Source organism: Notolepis coatsorum (assembly GCF_963971535.1).
Source record: "Notolepis coatsorum genome assembly, chromosome: 11".
Taxonomy (NCBI): Eukaryota; Metazoa; Chordata; class Actinopteri; order Aulopiformes; family Paralepididae; genus Notolepis; species Notolepis coatsorum.
In genome coordinates this window covers 4595749-4612156 of record NC_140175.1, presented here as the reverse complement: position 1 = coordinate 4612156, position 16408 = coordinate 4595749, and the positions used below count along the sequence as shown (strand labels likewise).

The window sequence follows — 16408 nt, the reverse complement described above, 5'->3', positions numbered from 1 at the left end:
ATATGTTATATTCTGCAGTTACATCACTATGACTAGTATTTATTAGGGCTGTCAGTTTATCACATTAATTAGATTAAAGGGGAACTATTTTACTATTTCTTTCACTATTTGGGCACTTTTACACAATTCCTGTGAGTCTATGGAACACCTCTGTAATATATATTTTTTTTTTATTCATTGTTTTGTATTTCTAATCAAGTCCTCAAAAACAGCATTTTTCTACCTCAAGATTTCGAGCTGTTTTGAGTCTGGGCTGCAGGTGCCACCTAAACCACTGCAGAGCGTCGTGTTCGCCTGAACATTAACATGCAGCAGTGACTATATGACATCACATATAGGCACATTTTCAAACGACTCAGTTCAGTGAGGGTGAATATTGTGAGAGGAGAATTGGAAGAATGCGCCAATATGAGAATTTTGAGACATAGATCATATTAATATAAGTTCACATAGCTAGGAAACAATGCTAAACACTCAAAAAGGCCATTTATAAGATAGTTCCCCTTTAATTAATTACACAACAAATGTAATTTGCAAAAGATTTATAAAAAAATATATATATATCTTTTTTTTATCTCATTCATTCCATAAGAACGTAGAATGCACATTTACAGACTTTTTTTTTAATATGGTCCATTTGCATGTTCTTGGTATCTGATTCTAGGGACATCTATGGATCTCAGGGAATGTATTCCCAGTGTCAGAAATACTGTGTCTGTTACTAGGCTTGAGTACATTGTAATGAACCAAATGAGAATATCAATAAATTTTTTTTATCTTTGACTGTGAATAACACCATGCTAAAATTGACCAGACCTGAAAAATCTAAGCAAATTAATAAATGGAAGATGATTAAACAGAAGGTTTTGTAGATACAGTACTGAATTCTGCCATCCGGACACATGCAATTTGAAATATGATTATAGAATATAGAATATCAGGCATAAAATGGTTATGCGATTAAAATGCGATTAATTAGATTAATTAATTACAAATCCTGTAATTAATTAGATAAAAAATGTAATCGCCTGACAGCACTAGTATTTATATATATATATATATGTTATATTCTGCAGACTGCAGTTACATCACTATGACTAGTATTCTGCTTAGTGAGGAGCTTTTAGGCTATGGGGAGGGAAAGTAACGACAGACCAAGTGAGATTAGATTAGAAGTGTATTGTCATCATACAGCAGTACAGTACTGTACAGTACAACAAAAAGAAGCTTGCATCCAGCCAGAGTTAGCGGTGGAAATGTCTGTCTGCCTGTTCCGTGACGTGTTCTGCTCTGCTCTGTCCCTCAGGAGACGCGGCGCTGGACCAGCTGAGGGATGAGAAGGAGTTTGCAGAAGGACAGGTAGGACACCATGTTTGTAGTTCATCATGTTTGTAGTTCACCATGTTTGTAGTTCACCAGTGGTAGGAATATGTATTTCCTGCCAGACCTGACGTCTTACGTCCTACCAAGTTTCAAGTTTCAAGTTTGTTTATTATTTGTCACAACAAAATACTAGGGATGTCCGATATTGGCATTAAAATGTAATATCGGAAATGATCGGTATTGGTTTTTACATTTATTTAACCTTTATTTACCCAGGCAAGCAAGTAAGAACAAATTCTTATTTTATTTATTGTCAAAAGTATGCATAATGGGGGGCGGTCAGGTGGCGTAGCGGAGATTGCGTTCGTCACCAAACGCCGGAGACGCTAGATTCGCCTGTTCAGCTCACAGCTCCGGGGTTGTCACCAGCTTGGCTGGCCGTTCACACTAATACAATTGGCAGTATTAGAGGGTGGGAGAAGCTGGCGGGGTGGGTCCGGGTCGTTGTAAACAGCGACTCCTACAGTTCGGTCGGGGCGCCTGCTCAGCGCGGATAGGATCTAAGGGGGGTAGTGTGATCCTTCCACACGCTACGCCCTCTCAGTGAGAGTCCGCGCTGCCAGGTGAAAAGAAGCGGTTGATTGGCTGGACGTGTGTCGGAGGAAGCACGTGATAGCCTCCACTCTCCCAGACCGACTGTGGGGGGTAAGTGCGCAGCGACCAGGAAGGGATTGGGAATTGGCATAACGACTAACATTGGGATGGGAGAAAATCTGAGGAAAAAGGAGGGGAAAAAGATAAAAAATAAAAATAAAAAAGTATGCATAATGTTGTGTTAATTCCACGACAAGAGATATGTAATGTTAATTACCTGAAATTATTCAGTTTTGGGGGGGGGACCCCGCATATATCGGTATCGGAAATTAAGAGTTGGACAATATCGGTATATCGGATATCGGTAAAAAAGCCAATATCGAACATCCCTACAAAATACAGAATACTTTATGATGAAATGCTTGTATCTGTATGAGCCCCAGAGAGTGTGCTACATACAGTAAAAAAAAAAGTAATTAAGAAGTAAGTAAAAAGTAAAGGAATGTTCAGTCAATATACAATACAGTAACAATACAGAGTAAAATGAGTAACAGTGAGGTACAATGCAGAAATGAGATGAGCTACAAAACTTGAGGTATGAATGTAGTGCAAAATAATAGATACATATAAAGTGTGTTAAAGTGTCTAAAGTGAGTGGTACGGTGAGTGTTTGTTTAAAGTGAGTGTGTACGTGTGGATGTGTGTGCAGTGAGTGTAGATAGAGGATGGGTTGTCACATAGTGTTATTGTCGTTGAGCATCCTGATGGCCTGGGGATAGAAGCTCCTTCTGAGTCTCTCTGTACTGAGTCTCCCAGTGGACAAAATATCTTCTCTTCTCTACCAAACCTGACGTCCTATGTCCCTTTCTGTAATACTCAAGCTCCTCATTTGGCTTCTGTGAACCACAGACAGCGTGGTCAGTGGTAGAGCTGTCCGTCCCCGAAGTCTGTTTTTGGGCTTCGATCTTCGTCTGGGTTTTTCGAACGGATGAAAAAGAAAAATTCAAAAAATTCAAAAGAATTTATAATTTATTTATAATAAGTTAATAATAATTTTACTAAATATCCTCAAACTAAATCCTCAATTTGAATAAAGTGATTCATCTGATTAAACGAGTATTTTCTTTTTTTATTAAATCAACTTTCTTTAATGAATATAACTCATCAGTTTTAATACTATAATATTAGTGTAGCCTAATCTTTATCTGCAACTGTGAAGAAAAACCCCATTGGTTTAAACAGAATATATAAAAAAAATATTTAAAAAAAAAATATATATATATATAAAAATTTTATTAAAAATAAAAAATTGGAATGTTGATTTAGAATTCGAATGCCAACGTAGCGAACGAAGGTCACAACGTTTCGGCTCTCAGCCCTGTGAGTCGGTGGTCTGACTCTGGTCGTCCCTCTCCATCAGATCAACTTCCTGAACAGTGTGATCGTGGACCTTCAGAGGAAGAACGAGGAGCTGAAGATCAAGCTGAAGAAGATGGTCCTGGCTGAGTTCAACGGCAACGAGGCCGCGGACGGGTGAGAGACACAGGATCACAGCTCACTGCATTACAGCTCATTACAGCTCACAGCATTACAGCTCACAGCATTACAGCTCACAGCATTACAGCTCACAGCATTACAGCTCACAGCATTACAGCTCACAGCATTACAGCTCACAGCATTAAGGTGCTCCCATAGTCGAGCGGACCTCCGCGGACCAATTTCCCACATGTCTCGCGCCAGTTTACACAATTTTCCCCCACGCTGTTCAACTTCTGTCATGTCGTCGTCGTCATCCGATGTCAAAATAAAGAGTATGTTATCTCCGTTTCCAATATTTCGATAATAAAACGGGGGCAGTTTTACACACTTCATTTAGAAAAGCCATTCAAACATCTCAAGCCCTACTACTCTCTCTTGGCACGGAGCGAGTGTTCAGAATAAAATGCAGATCGGCGTCACGTTAAATGCAGTTCGTCGATGTCAACCAAAACCCCCGAGCGGCATTTTGTGTGACACACACAAGTGGGCGCCGCGGATGTCCGCGCGTCAGAAAATAGGAGCTTCAGGGCGGTTAGGTGGCGTAGCGGAGATTGCGTTCGTCACCAACCCCGGAGCTGTGAGCTGGATTCGCCTGTTCGAATCCAGCTCACAGCTCCGGGGTTGTCACCAGCTTGGCTGGCCGTCTGCACTAATACAATTGGCTGTATTAGAGGGTGGGAGAAGCTGGCGGGGTGGGTCCGGGTCGTTGTAAACAGCGACTCCTACAGTTCGGTCGGGGCGCCTGCTGAGCGCGGATGGGACTTGAGGGGGATAGTGTGGTCCTCCCACACGCTACGCCCTCTCGGAGAATATCCGCGCTGCCAGGTGAAAAGAAGCGGTTGATTGGCTGGACGTGTGTCGGAGGAAGCACGTGGTAGCCTCCACTCTCCCAGATGATCTGACTGTGGGGGGTAAGTGCGCAGCGACCAGGAAGGGATTGGGAATTCGCATAACGACTAACATTGGGATGGGGAGAAAATCTGAGGAAAATGGAGGGGGAAAAGATCAATAAAAAAAAAAAAAAAAAAAATAGGAGCTTCGCACTTGGACTCTGCTTTGGGTCTGCTTTGAGTACCCTTTGGGTCCGCTTTGAGCCCGCGGGAGTCTGCTCCGTGTACGGTGCGCTCGACTATGGGAAGGGCTTTACAGCTCATTACAGCTCATTACAGCTCACTGCATTACAGCTCATTACAGCTCACTGCATTACAGCTCATTACAGCTCACTGCATTACAGCTCATTACAGCTCACTGCATTACAGCTCATTACAGCTCACAGCATTACAGCTCATTACAGCTCACAGCATTACAGCTCATTACAGCTCATTACAGCTCACAGCATTACAGCTCATTACAGCTCACAGGATTACAGCTCATTACAGCTCATTACAGCTCACAGCATTACAGCTCATTACAGCTCACAGCATTACAGCTCATTACAGCTCACAGGATTACAGCTCACCATATTTTACACCACAACACAGTTGGTGACCACTGTCCACACTGTACTGTCTGTGTATCAACTCTCCTCACGTCTGCTGCGTCTAATACTCTCAACTCAAACGTCGCCGGTTCGATCCCCGCCCCTCGACAGCAGGGTGTATTCCAGTTGTGAGCTGGTGACTGAAGGTATTACATAGATGCTGGTATTACATCTAAGTGCCCTTGAGCAAGTTACTGAACCCCAAAAAATGCTACAGGGACGCTGCACTTCAACTAATAATGTGCTGTTAATCTAACCAATGCATCGCTCATTATTCCTTTTGGACTCCTCTCTCTCTCCTCTATCTCCTCTCTCCTCTCTCTTCCCTCTCCTCTCTCTCCTCTCTCTCTCTCTCTCTCTCTCTCTCTCTCTCTCTCTCTCTCTCTCTCTCTCTCTCTCTCTCTCTCTCTCTCCCCTCTCTCTCTCCTCTATCTCCTCTCTCTCCCCTCTCTCTCCTCCACTCTCTCCCCTCTTTCTCTCTCCTCTCTCCCCTCTCTCTCCCCTCTCTCCTCTCTCCTCTCCTCTCCCCTCTCTCTCCCCTCTCTCCCCTCTCTCTCTCCTCTCTCCTCTCTCCCCTCTCCCCTCTCTCTCCTCTCTCTCCTCTCCCCTCTCTCTCCTCTCTCCCCTCTCTCCCCTCTCTTCCCTCTCCTCTCTCTCCTCTCTCTCTCTCTCTCCTCTCTCTCTCCTCTCTCTCCTCTCTCTCTCTCCTCTCTCCTCTCTCCCCTCTCTCTCTCCTCTCTCTCTCCTCTCTCTTCTCTCCTCTCTCTTCCCTCTCCTCTCTCTCTCCTCTCTCCCCTCTCTCTCTCTCCTCTCTCCCCTCTCTCTCCTCTCTCTCCTCTCTCTCTTCTCTCCTCTCTCTTCCCTCTCCTCTCTCTCTCTCTCCTCTCTCCCCTCTCTCTCTCTTCTCTCTCCCCTCTCTCTCTCCTCTCTCCTCTCTCTCTTCCCTCTCCTCTCTCTCCTCTCTCCTCTCTCCCCTCTCTCTCCCCTATCTCTCTCATCTCTCTCCTCTCTCTCCTCTCTCTGTCTCTCTATCTCTCTCACCCTCTCTCTCTCTTCTCTCTCTCCCTCCTCTCTCTCTTCTCTCCTCTCTCTCTCATCTCTCTCCTCCCTCTCTATCTCCTCTCTCTCCTCTCTCTCCTCCCTCTCCTCTCTCTCCTCCCTCTCCTCCCTCTCCTCTCTCTCGCTCTCTCCATCTCTCCTATCTCCTCTCTCTCCTCTCTCTCTCTCTCTCTCTCCATCTCTCCTATCTCCTCTCTCCCCCCCCCCTCTCTCCCTCTCCTCTCCCCCCCCCCTCTCTCCCTCTCCTCTCCCCCCCCCTCTCTCCCTCTCCTCTCTCCTCTCTCCTCCCCCCCTCTCTCCCTCTCCTCTCTCCTCTCCTCTCTCCTCTCCCCCCCCTCTCTCTCTCTCCAGGTTGGAGGAGGAGGGCGTGTCGTCAAAGCAGGAGAAGAAGAAGCTGCGTCTCTTCTGTGACATCTGCGACTGCTTTGACCTCCACGACACGGAGGACTGCCCCACGCAGGCCCAGAGCCCCGACCCCGTGCCCCACACCGCCTACCACGGCAACCCCACCGCCGAGCGGCCCTACTGCGACATCTGCGAGGCCTTCGGACACGCCACCGCCACCTGCAACGACGACCAGACCTTCTAGGACCTTCTAGAGCCACGTCTGAATGGACACACCCCACGGACTCCTGCAACGAAGACCGGACCTTCTAGGACCTTCTGGAACCACGTCTGCATTGAACCCCCCCCCCCCCCCCTGCGTTTATCTCACCAACCCACGATACTGATCTCTGATCTGTAACTTCACCTCCTGCTGCTCGCCGAGGTCCAGCGTGACTGACGCTTATAGGCACACGAAGCAGCCGCACAACAACAACAGATATCCTATTATGTATTTTTATATCGTATATTTATGTACATCACCTGCCGTCCTAAGCTAAATACTGTCTCCCACTAAAGACTCCTAACTGATCTGGAGGACGTGTCTATTCGTTTCCTAGCGCATTTATGCTTCATCGTTCGCGTCTCTGATTGGCCACTGCTGTTTCTGGTCGCACCAATCGTGTGACGGCAAGTTCTTTCGCCGGTTAAGCTTAGGCGACTCTTTCGAAGTTGGTTAAGGTTAGAGTTTGTCTTAGAGCAGGGCGATAGAACGCCAGCCCTGATTCCAAACTCTAACCTTAACCAACTTCGAAAGAGTCGCCTATAAGCTTAACCAGTGATAAACTAGGCGTTAGGTCGTTTGCTGCTGGTCGAGGCGGAAATGGGCGCGTCACGCGATTGGGCGCACATATCACCTGACCAGAAACGTCAGTGGCCAATCGGATCGCACCAGAAACGGCAGTGGCCAATCAGATTCGCAAAAAACGCGAACGCGGAAGCATAAATGCGTTAGGAAAGGAATAGACACGATCTGGACACACGACAACTCTGCTACTTTGGTGCAATATTGATGTTGACGTATTGATGTTGACGTATTGATGTTGACATATTGACGTTGACATATTGACGTCGAGAAGGAAAGGCGCTCCGTCCTCTGCACTTGTCACTTGTGTTTTTTTATTATATGCTTGTTTTTTTATGACTATTTCTTGCTTGTTTCACGTGTTGCTTAGCAACATACGAAGAAGGAATGAAGGGAATTCTAAGCACCAGACTAACTCACTTCCAACAAGACACTTTCTAACAGCGCGCTCTGCTCTCTGATACATTCCAGATCTTTCTGATCACATTCCAGTGTCTCTGATGCCAGGGCTACACCAGAGGAAAACAACAACGTTGCATTTTCTTCGAATGATTTCGTTTGAGTCGTATGGCAACGACGTTTTAGCTGGCATTTAGCGCCCGACTACGGCAAACGCTCAAAAGGTGTTTTCGTTGTCAAAAGTCCCTTGGAACGGTGCCATCTAACCTCACGCGAGTCGTTGCCGTAGTCGGGCGCGGGTGCGTGCCCTAGACACCAATGTCCACGTTTAAAAAAAAATATTAAAACTATTTTAACTTAACCGTTCTGCTATCGGTACTCGAGAAATTATATATATATATTTTTTTTTTTTCGAGGAATTTAAACATCGCAAACTAATCTTGTTTGCTGTTTTCTCTATCGCTCCTCTCTCGTCTCTCTCTCTCTCTCTCTCTGTCTGCACGAGGAGCGGGGCTGTGCTTTTACACACACACTCGCGACTCGAGGCGCTCACACACGCACACACCTCTCTGCACACCTCTCTTCTCTCCTCTCTCTCTCATCTCTCTCCTCTCTCTCTCTCTCTCTCCTGTTATATGGTTATGTGGTTATGTGGTTATATGGTTAAATGGTTATATGGTTATATGGTTATAGTTATATGGTTATGTGGATATAGTTATATGGTTATATGGTTCTTCAGCTCGGGGAACATTGAGATTAGTTACATGAGGCTTTGAAGGGGGGGGGGGGGGGGTGGGAAGTGACAGCATGGAAATCTAACTGACACCTCTCGGAGAGAGAGAGAGAGGGAGAGAGAGACGGAGGGAGAGAGAGAGAGGGAGAGACGGAGGGAGGGAGAGAGAGAGGGAGAGAGAGAGAGAGAGAGAGAAGTAGCCTTGATGTTTGGCTATAGCTTCATACATGATACATAGTACTACTGTAGTACTTTAGTAGTCAGTACTAGGGATGCTCGATATTGGCTTTTTTACCGATACCGATATTCCGATATTGTCCAACTCTTAATTTCGATACCGATACCGATACCGATATCAACCGATACCGATATATGCAGGGTTTCCCCCCCAAAAAACTGAATAATTTCAGGTAATTAATAATTTCACTGGATGCATTCAAAAGGCTTTCTAAATGTAAGCATTATCTGTGCAAAATATGATAATTAAAAAAGTTAAAATTAACATTACATATCTCTTGTTGTTGAATTAAACCAACATGCATACTTTTGACAATAAATAAAATAATAATTGGTTCTTACTTGCTTGCCTGGGTAAATAAAGGTTTTTTATTTTTATATTTTTATACCGATATTTTCCGATATCACATTTTACTGCCGATATCGGCCGATAATATCGGTCGGCCGATAATATCGGACATCCCTAGTCAGTACAGATACATGATACGTAGTACTACTGTAGTACTTTAGTAGTCAGTACAGATACATGCTAGTGTTCCAGAAGCTCTTGTAGCTTAGTATATTTGCACTGTTCACTTTAAAGATTCATCTTTTTAGAATTAAAGACACTTAGAACAACTGTCCTTCCAAAGCAAAAAGGTCGACACAGATTAGTACTTACTGTCCTATTTTAATGTACCGACGACTGTGGGTTTCATATTGTCCGAAAGTGTACCTGTACAGAGACGTGTATTAGTGTATCATGCTCTTAAGCACAAGTGTGGATCATATTGAATCTCCCCGTCGTGTAACCGTGTATAATAGATGCATAACATAAACATAACATAAACTGGACTTTTGAAGAAAGTCTTTATTTATCACACAGTGACACACATGCGATTGGCGGCACACACACACAGGAACACACGCATGCAACGTTTCGTTTGTGTCGCCGATGAAATTGAGTCTGCTAGCTGTGAGGCGACAGTGTTAACCCCTACATCACCGTGCCGCCCGCACCGTAACAAATGCGACTGACCGCGTGTCTTTGTAAATACTGGTCATAGAGCCGCTCGTGGTGCCGTCGAACAAAACTCAGCTACAAATATCTCACGTGTACTTTATTTTATTTTTGAAGATTGACGTTGTATGATGATGTCAATATACTGTAATACTGTAGGGCAGTCCGGGGGAAGGGAACGCACTTGTATATAGACGTCGACTGAAGCACATTATGTTTCTACTCGAGATACGTGTCCCGCGTCTGATCAGTGCAATGTTTTCTACGTACGCTCTTGTCCGGGTCGCCGTCTACAAAGGGCTTCTGGGTAACGTTCAGGAAACAGGGTTCGCACGAGGTCCTTGAAGTGCTTTTAAAGTGCTTGATTTTTGAAAAAGAAAAGTCAAGGCCTGGAATTCCTTGAAAACAGCCAATTTTTTAACAAGGTGCTTAAAAAGTCCTTGAAATTCAAAACAACCGTTTGTATTGAACGTTTTGTTCATCCGTGATACAAAAATTTCAGAATCAAGAAATGTCTTTTTTTATTTTATTTTTTTTAACTAACTAGTTGTCGGAAATTGGTTTTAAGCCATACATATTGAATCAGATTTTCTTTTCTCTATAAAAAAAAAAACAGCATTTCAAAGTTAATTGTATCCTTTTAAATGCCCTTTTAAAATGAAAAATAGTGCTTGGAAAAGTACTTGAAAGTCCTTGAATTTCATTTTGAAAAGTCTGTGGGAACCCTGAGTGAACGTGTTGAGACCCTTTACAGACGGGCCTGGATGGTAAAATCATGTCACTGTTTTTGTATGTACTGTATACATTACTCGGTTCAATACAAGTACTATGAAACGAATACTCATCTCTACTGGTTGTGTTTCGCTGTGTCCTGCCGTATATAGGAAGAGAACTCTGAATATCAACATGGCATGAGTTGTATTGTATGTGACATCATAATGACATCACACATTCCAACTTTTAGATTAGATATCAAATGTATTGTCATACAGCACAAGTACAGTACAACCAAAATAAGTTTTGCATCCAACCAGAGTGCAAATGTAGCAGTAAAGTGCAATAGTGATATATACAATGTACAGGTGGTTAAACTGGATATCAAATATATAAATGAGTACTACTGAGTAATAGTGCTAATCAGATGCATGTACAGAGTTGTAGTATTAATATGTACAGTGATACAGGTATAAAGACACTATGGTAGTAAGTCATACTGGCCAGCAGCGTAACTAGTAAGAGTATGTAAAGGATATGTACAGATATAGATGTAGTATTAATAAAAAAGGATTACATGCAGGTATGTACAGACAGATCTGGATAGGTAAGAATAAATATATATATATATACACAGCATTATTGTACATGCTATCATACAGAGTTATATGGGTTATATGCAGGTGTATAAGTGGGTATATTATGACATCACACGTTCCACCTCCATAACACAAAACATACTATAAACTCAATATAAATTAATTTCCACAAAATAGGTTTATAGTTTTGGGATATGTTCTTGAGATTATGGGGCATAATAAATTTGCTTTATTTTTTTGGTGGAGTGTTCCTTTAAAGAAGGCATGTGAGGGAGCGGACGGGTTGTTCCTTTAAAGCAGCGGTTCTCAAACTATGGGTTGCGACCCAAAGTGGGGTCGTGGGTAGGTAGCGCAAATGGCAAGTAAAAACAATTAAAAGAAAAAACGTTTTCTTTTTTTTTATGTTCTGGCAACATATTTTGGCTAAATATGCCTTGTTTTATAAATGTGTATTGATAACATAGTGCTGTAATTACATTTTCTAATAAATATGCATGATCAAGTTCAACAACGTGTGCTTTTATTTTGATATTCCTTAATTCCACATTGAAATTACGCAATACATTAACTCATTGACTGCCACGCTGTTTTCCCATCTTTACTCCCTGGCGCCAGCGTTATTGACCATTCTCACGATGTTTGCGGACCCATCGTATATTCTATATTATAGCTATGGAGACAATAGTATGGCTCATTTGACAGGCACTATTTATAGGCCAACAGGGACAAAACAGTTCATTTCTACATACTTTCGTTTATGCGCTATTCCACGCTAAACATCGCCCCGTTTCGAAATAATCCAGTCTCGTTTTCCTAGATCGTGAGATATGACGTGTTATATGCATATGCGCAAATCGTTCGGGTTGCTCGCCTGAAACCTATATTATTTCCAAATCAAAGGTATATACCATATAGATGTGTCTTCACAAAGTCATCAAGGGGGGGGGGGGGGGTCGTTTTACGAAGCTGCGATCGTTACCAAAAGCATGTTTAGGTTCAGTAAAATACGACGCTGTGATCAATACAAAAGCATGTTTAGGTTCAGTAAAATACGACGCTGTGATCAATACAAAAGCATGTTTTAGGTTTGGTAAAATAGACCTTACCTTTGTCAGAAGGTACTCCAAAATGAATAATGTGGTGTGCATTGGGCCTGGCTATAATACGGAAAACAATAGGTTTCAGGCGAGCAAATCGACGACAGATGGCTGTGTGCTGCTCACTTTGAGGGGGAGGGGATTCCTGCAGCCCGAGGCACTGAAAGACAACTGAGAGACCCAGTTCAAAAGGTAGGTGATACTGCCACCTGTCGGGATTCAATCATCATTGCAATTATAATGTAGGCAGCGGTGCCAGGGAGACATAGGCAGGTCCGCGCGAGTGTTTAGAATCGGAAATTCGAAAAAAAAGAAAAAAGGATGCCAAGTGCGTTGCATGACGGTTAGAATGTCGTCCGACTTGCTCTACAGAAATCTGACTGCGCGGGTCGCAGGAAATCTCACGGGAGCAAGGCACTTGCAGTCTTCAGGGCTAGGCGACGCAGTACCTCTCAGCCGACTGCTCGACGCCATGCATGATGGCAAATTACTTGCTCTGGTCTGCGCAAAGCGCCCAATGGCTCAGAAACGTTTTTTTGAGCGTGAACGCGATATCTGCCATCTTTTCTGAATCCTGGCTGTAATCGGCTACTCTCGCTTGTTTCCAAGGCGAGCCTAAAGTAATCTCAAACAAGCCCTTTTATACTCCAGCCTAACACCATCCAGCGCTCCGCTAAGAGCGTCCATCGCTACGCTAACAGCATCCAGCGCTACGCTAACAGCGTCCACCGCTACGCTAACAGCGTCCAGCGCTACGCTAACAGCTTCCATCGCTACGCTAACAGCATCCATCGCTACGCTAAGTGTCCATCGCTACGCTAACAGCATCCAGCGCTACGCTAACAGCTTCCAGCGCTAACAGCGTCCAGCGCTACGCTAACAGCATCCAGCGCTACGCTAACAGCTTCCAGCACTACGCTAACACCATCCAGCGCTACGCTAACACCATCCAGCGCTACGCTAACACCATCCAGCGCTACGCTAACAGTGTCCATCGCTACGCTAACAGCATCCAGCACTACGCTAACAGCATCCATCGCTACGCTAACAGCATCCAGCGCTCCGCTAACAGCTTCCAGCGCTACGCTAACACCATCCAGCGCTACGCTAACAGCTTCCAGCGCTACGCTAACAGTGTCCATCGCTACGCTAACAGCATCCAGCACTACGCTAACAGCATCCATCGCTACGCTAACAGCATCCAGCGCTCCGCTAACAGCATCCAGCGCTACGCTAAGTGTCCATCGCTACGCTAACACCATCCAGCGCTACGCTAACAGCTTCCAGCGCTACGCTAACAGCTTCCAGCGCTACGCTAACAGCATCCAGCGCTACGCTAACAGCTTCCAGCGCTACACTAACAGCTTCCAGCGCTAACAGCGTCCAGCGCTACGCTAACAGCATCCAGCGCTACGCTAACAGCTTCCATCGCTACGCTAACAGCATCCATCGCTAACAGTGTCCAGCGCTACGCTAACAGCATCCATCGCTACGCTAACAGCATCCAGCGCTCCGCTAACAGCTTCCAGCGCTACGCTAACAGCTTCCAGCGCTAACAGCATCCAGCGCTACGCTAACAGCTTCCAGCGCTACGCTAACACCATCCAGCGCTACGCTAACACCATCCAGCGCTACGCTAACACCATCCAGCGCTACGCTAACACCATCCAGCGCTACGCTAACAGCATCCATCGCTACGCTAACAGCATCCAGCGCTACGCTAACACCATCCAGCGCTACGCTAACAGCATCCATCGCTACGCTAACAGCATCCATCGCTACGCTAACACCATCCAGCGCTACGCTAACACCATCCAGCGCTACGCTAACAGCATCCATCGCTACGCTAACAGCATCCATCGCTACGTTAACACCATCCAGCGCTACGCTAACAGCATCCAGCGCTACGCTAACAGCTTCCAGCGCTACGCTAACAACATCCAGCGCTACGCTAACAGCTTCCAGCGCTACGCTAACAGCTTCCAGCGCTACGCTAACAGCATCCAGCGCTACGCTAACAGCTTCCAGCGCTACGCTAACAGCTTCCAGCGCTACGCTAACAGCATCCAGCGCTACGCTAACAGCTTCCAGCGCTACGCTAACAGCATCCAGCGCTACGCTAACAGTGTCCATTGCTACGCTAACAGTGTCCAGCACTACGCTAACAGCTTCCATCGCTACGCTAACAGCATCCAGCGCTACGCTAACAGCGTCCATCGCTACGCTAACAGCGTCCAGCGCTACGCTAACAGCTTCCATCGCTACGCTAACAGCTTCCAGCGCTACGCTAACAGTGTCCATCGCTACGCTAACAGCATCCAGCACTACGCTAACAGTGTCCATCGCTACGCTAACAGCATCCATCGCTACGCTAACAGCATCCAGCGCTCCGCTAACAGCATCCAGCGCTACGCTAAGTGTCCATCGCTACGCTAACACCATCCAGCACTACGCTAACAGCTTCCAGCGCTACGCTAACAGCTTCCAGCGCTACGCTAACAGCATCCAGCGCTACGCTAACAGCTTCCAGCGCTACACTAACAGCTTCCAGCGCTAACAGCGTCCAGCGCTACGCTAACAGCATCCAGCGCTACGCTAACAGCATCCAGCGCTACGCTAACAGCTTCCATCGCTACGCTAACAGTGTCCAGCGCTACGCTAACAGCATCCAGCGCTACGCTAACAGCATCCAGCGCTACGCTAACAGCTTCCATCGCTACGCTAACAGTGTCCAGCGCTACGCTAACAGCATCCAGCGCTACGCTAAGTGTCCATCGCTACGCTAACAGCTTCCAGCGCTAACAGCGTCCAGCGCTACGCTAACAGCATCCAGTGCTCCGCTAACAGCTTCCAGCGCTACGCTAACACCATCCAGCACTACGCTAACAGCATCCAGCGCTCCGCTAAGAGCGTCCATCGCTACGCTAACACCATCCAGCGCTACGCTAACAGCTTCCATCGCTACGCTAACAGCATCCAGCGCTACACTAACAGCATCCATCGCTACGCTAACAGCATCCAGCGCTACGCTAACAGCTTCCAGCGCTACGCTAACAGCATCCAGCGCTCCGCTAAGAGCGTCCATCGCTACGCTAACACCATCCAGCGCTACGCTAACAGCATCCAGCGCTACGCTAACAGCGTCCATCGCTACGCTAACACCATCCAGCGCTACGCTAACAGCATCCAGCGCTCCGCTAACAGCATCCATCGCTACGCTAACAGCATCCAGCACTACGCTAACAGCATCCAGCGCTACGCTAACAGCATCCAGCGCTACGCTAACAGTGTCCATCGCTACGCTAACAGCTTCCAGCGCTACGCTAACACCATCCAGCGCTCCGCTAAGAGCGTCCATCGCTACGCTAACACCATCCAGCGCTACGCTAACAGCTTCCATCGCTACGCTAACAGCATCCAGCGCTAACAGTGTCCAGCGCTACGCTAACAGCATCCAGCGCTCCGCTAACAGCATCCAGCGCTACGCTAACACCATCCAGCGCTACGCTAACAGCTTCCATCGCTACGCTAACAGCATCCAGCGCTAACAGTGTCCAGCGCTACGCTAACAGCATCCATCGCTACGCTAACAGCTTCCAGCGCTACGCTAAGTGTCCAGCGCTACGCTAACAGCATCCAGCGCTCCGCTAAGAGCGTCCATCGCTACGCTAACACCATCCAGCGCTACGCTAACAGCATCCAGCGCTACGCTAACAGTGTCCATCGCTACGCTAACAGTGTCCATCGCTGCGCTAACAGCATCCAGCGCTCCGCTAACAGCATCCATCGCTACGCTAACAGCTTCCAGCGCTACACTAACAGCTTCCATCGCTACGCTAACAGCTTCCAGCGCTACACTAACAGCTTCCAGCGCTACGCTAACAGCATCCAGCGCTACGCTAACACCTTCCATCGCTACGCTAACACCTTCCATCGCTACACTAACACCATCCAGCGCTACGCTAACAATTTTAACTTCGCTCAACATTATCGCTGCTCATGATTATTTAATCTCCAGATCCATTACCTGCGACAGGGACAGTCAGCGGCACTAAACCGCTCCATATTTCATGAGAACACCGAAAGATACAACATGACTGTTAAATAACCTCCGGGACCAGAAAGGAAGCAAGATAAATATATATTATTTATATTAGATTAGATTAAAATGTATCATCATCATGCAGGACAAGTACAGTATAACCAAAATAAGTCTGGCATCCAACCAAAGTGCAATAGTAATATACAATGTACCAGGGCCGTGCACAGGACTTTAGAGGGGCTCAAAGGCTGAAAAGGGCACTATACCTGTGTGTGTTTTAACCCGGTTTTTAAGGGCCCTTTTCGGGCGGGGGGGCCCCCTTTTTATGTTTTTTGGGGGGTTTTGGTGATCAAATATTTAATATTGAACTATAATAATCAGTGCAGGGGCTCACTTATCCTTG

At 46.1% G+C, this 16408-nt stretch overlaps 1 protein-coding gene across 2 annotated transcripts in view; it reads left to right on the top strand.

The window, feature by feature from the left end:
- The window catches only part of clip1b (CAP-GLY domain containing linker protein 1b), a 92700-nt gene extending 85610 nt beyond the window's left edge, over positions 1–7090 (top strand). For both annotated transcript variants that reach the window (XM_084324228.1, XM_084324227.1), the window contains 3 exons: positions 1307–1359; positions 3338–3450; positions 6347–7090. In XM_084324228.1, the coding sequence (XP_084180354.1) occupies positions 1307–1359; positions 3338–3450; positions 6347–6584 (404 nt within the window). In that variant the 3' untranslated portion in view covers positions 6585–7090. The remainder of the gene's footprint in view (positions 1–1306; positions 1360–3337; positions 3451–6346) is intronic.
- The last annotated feature ends 9318 nt before the right edge of the window (positions 7091–16408 follow it).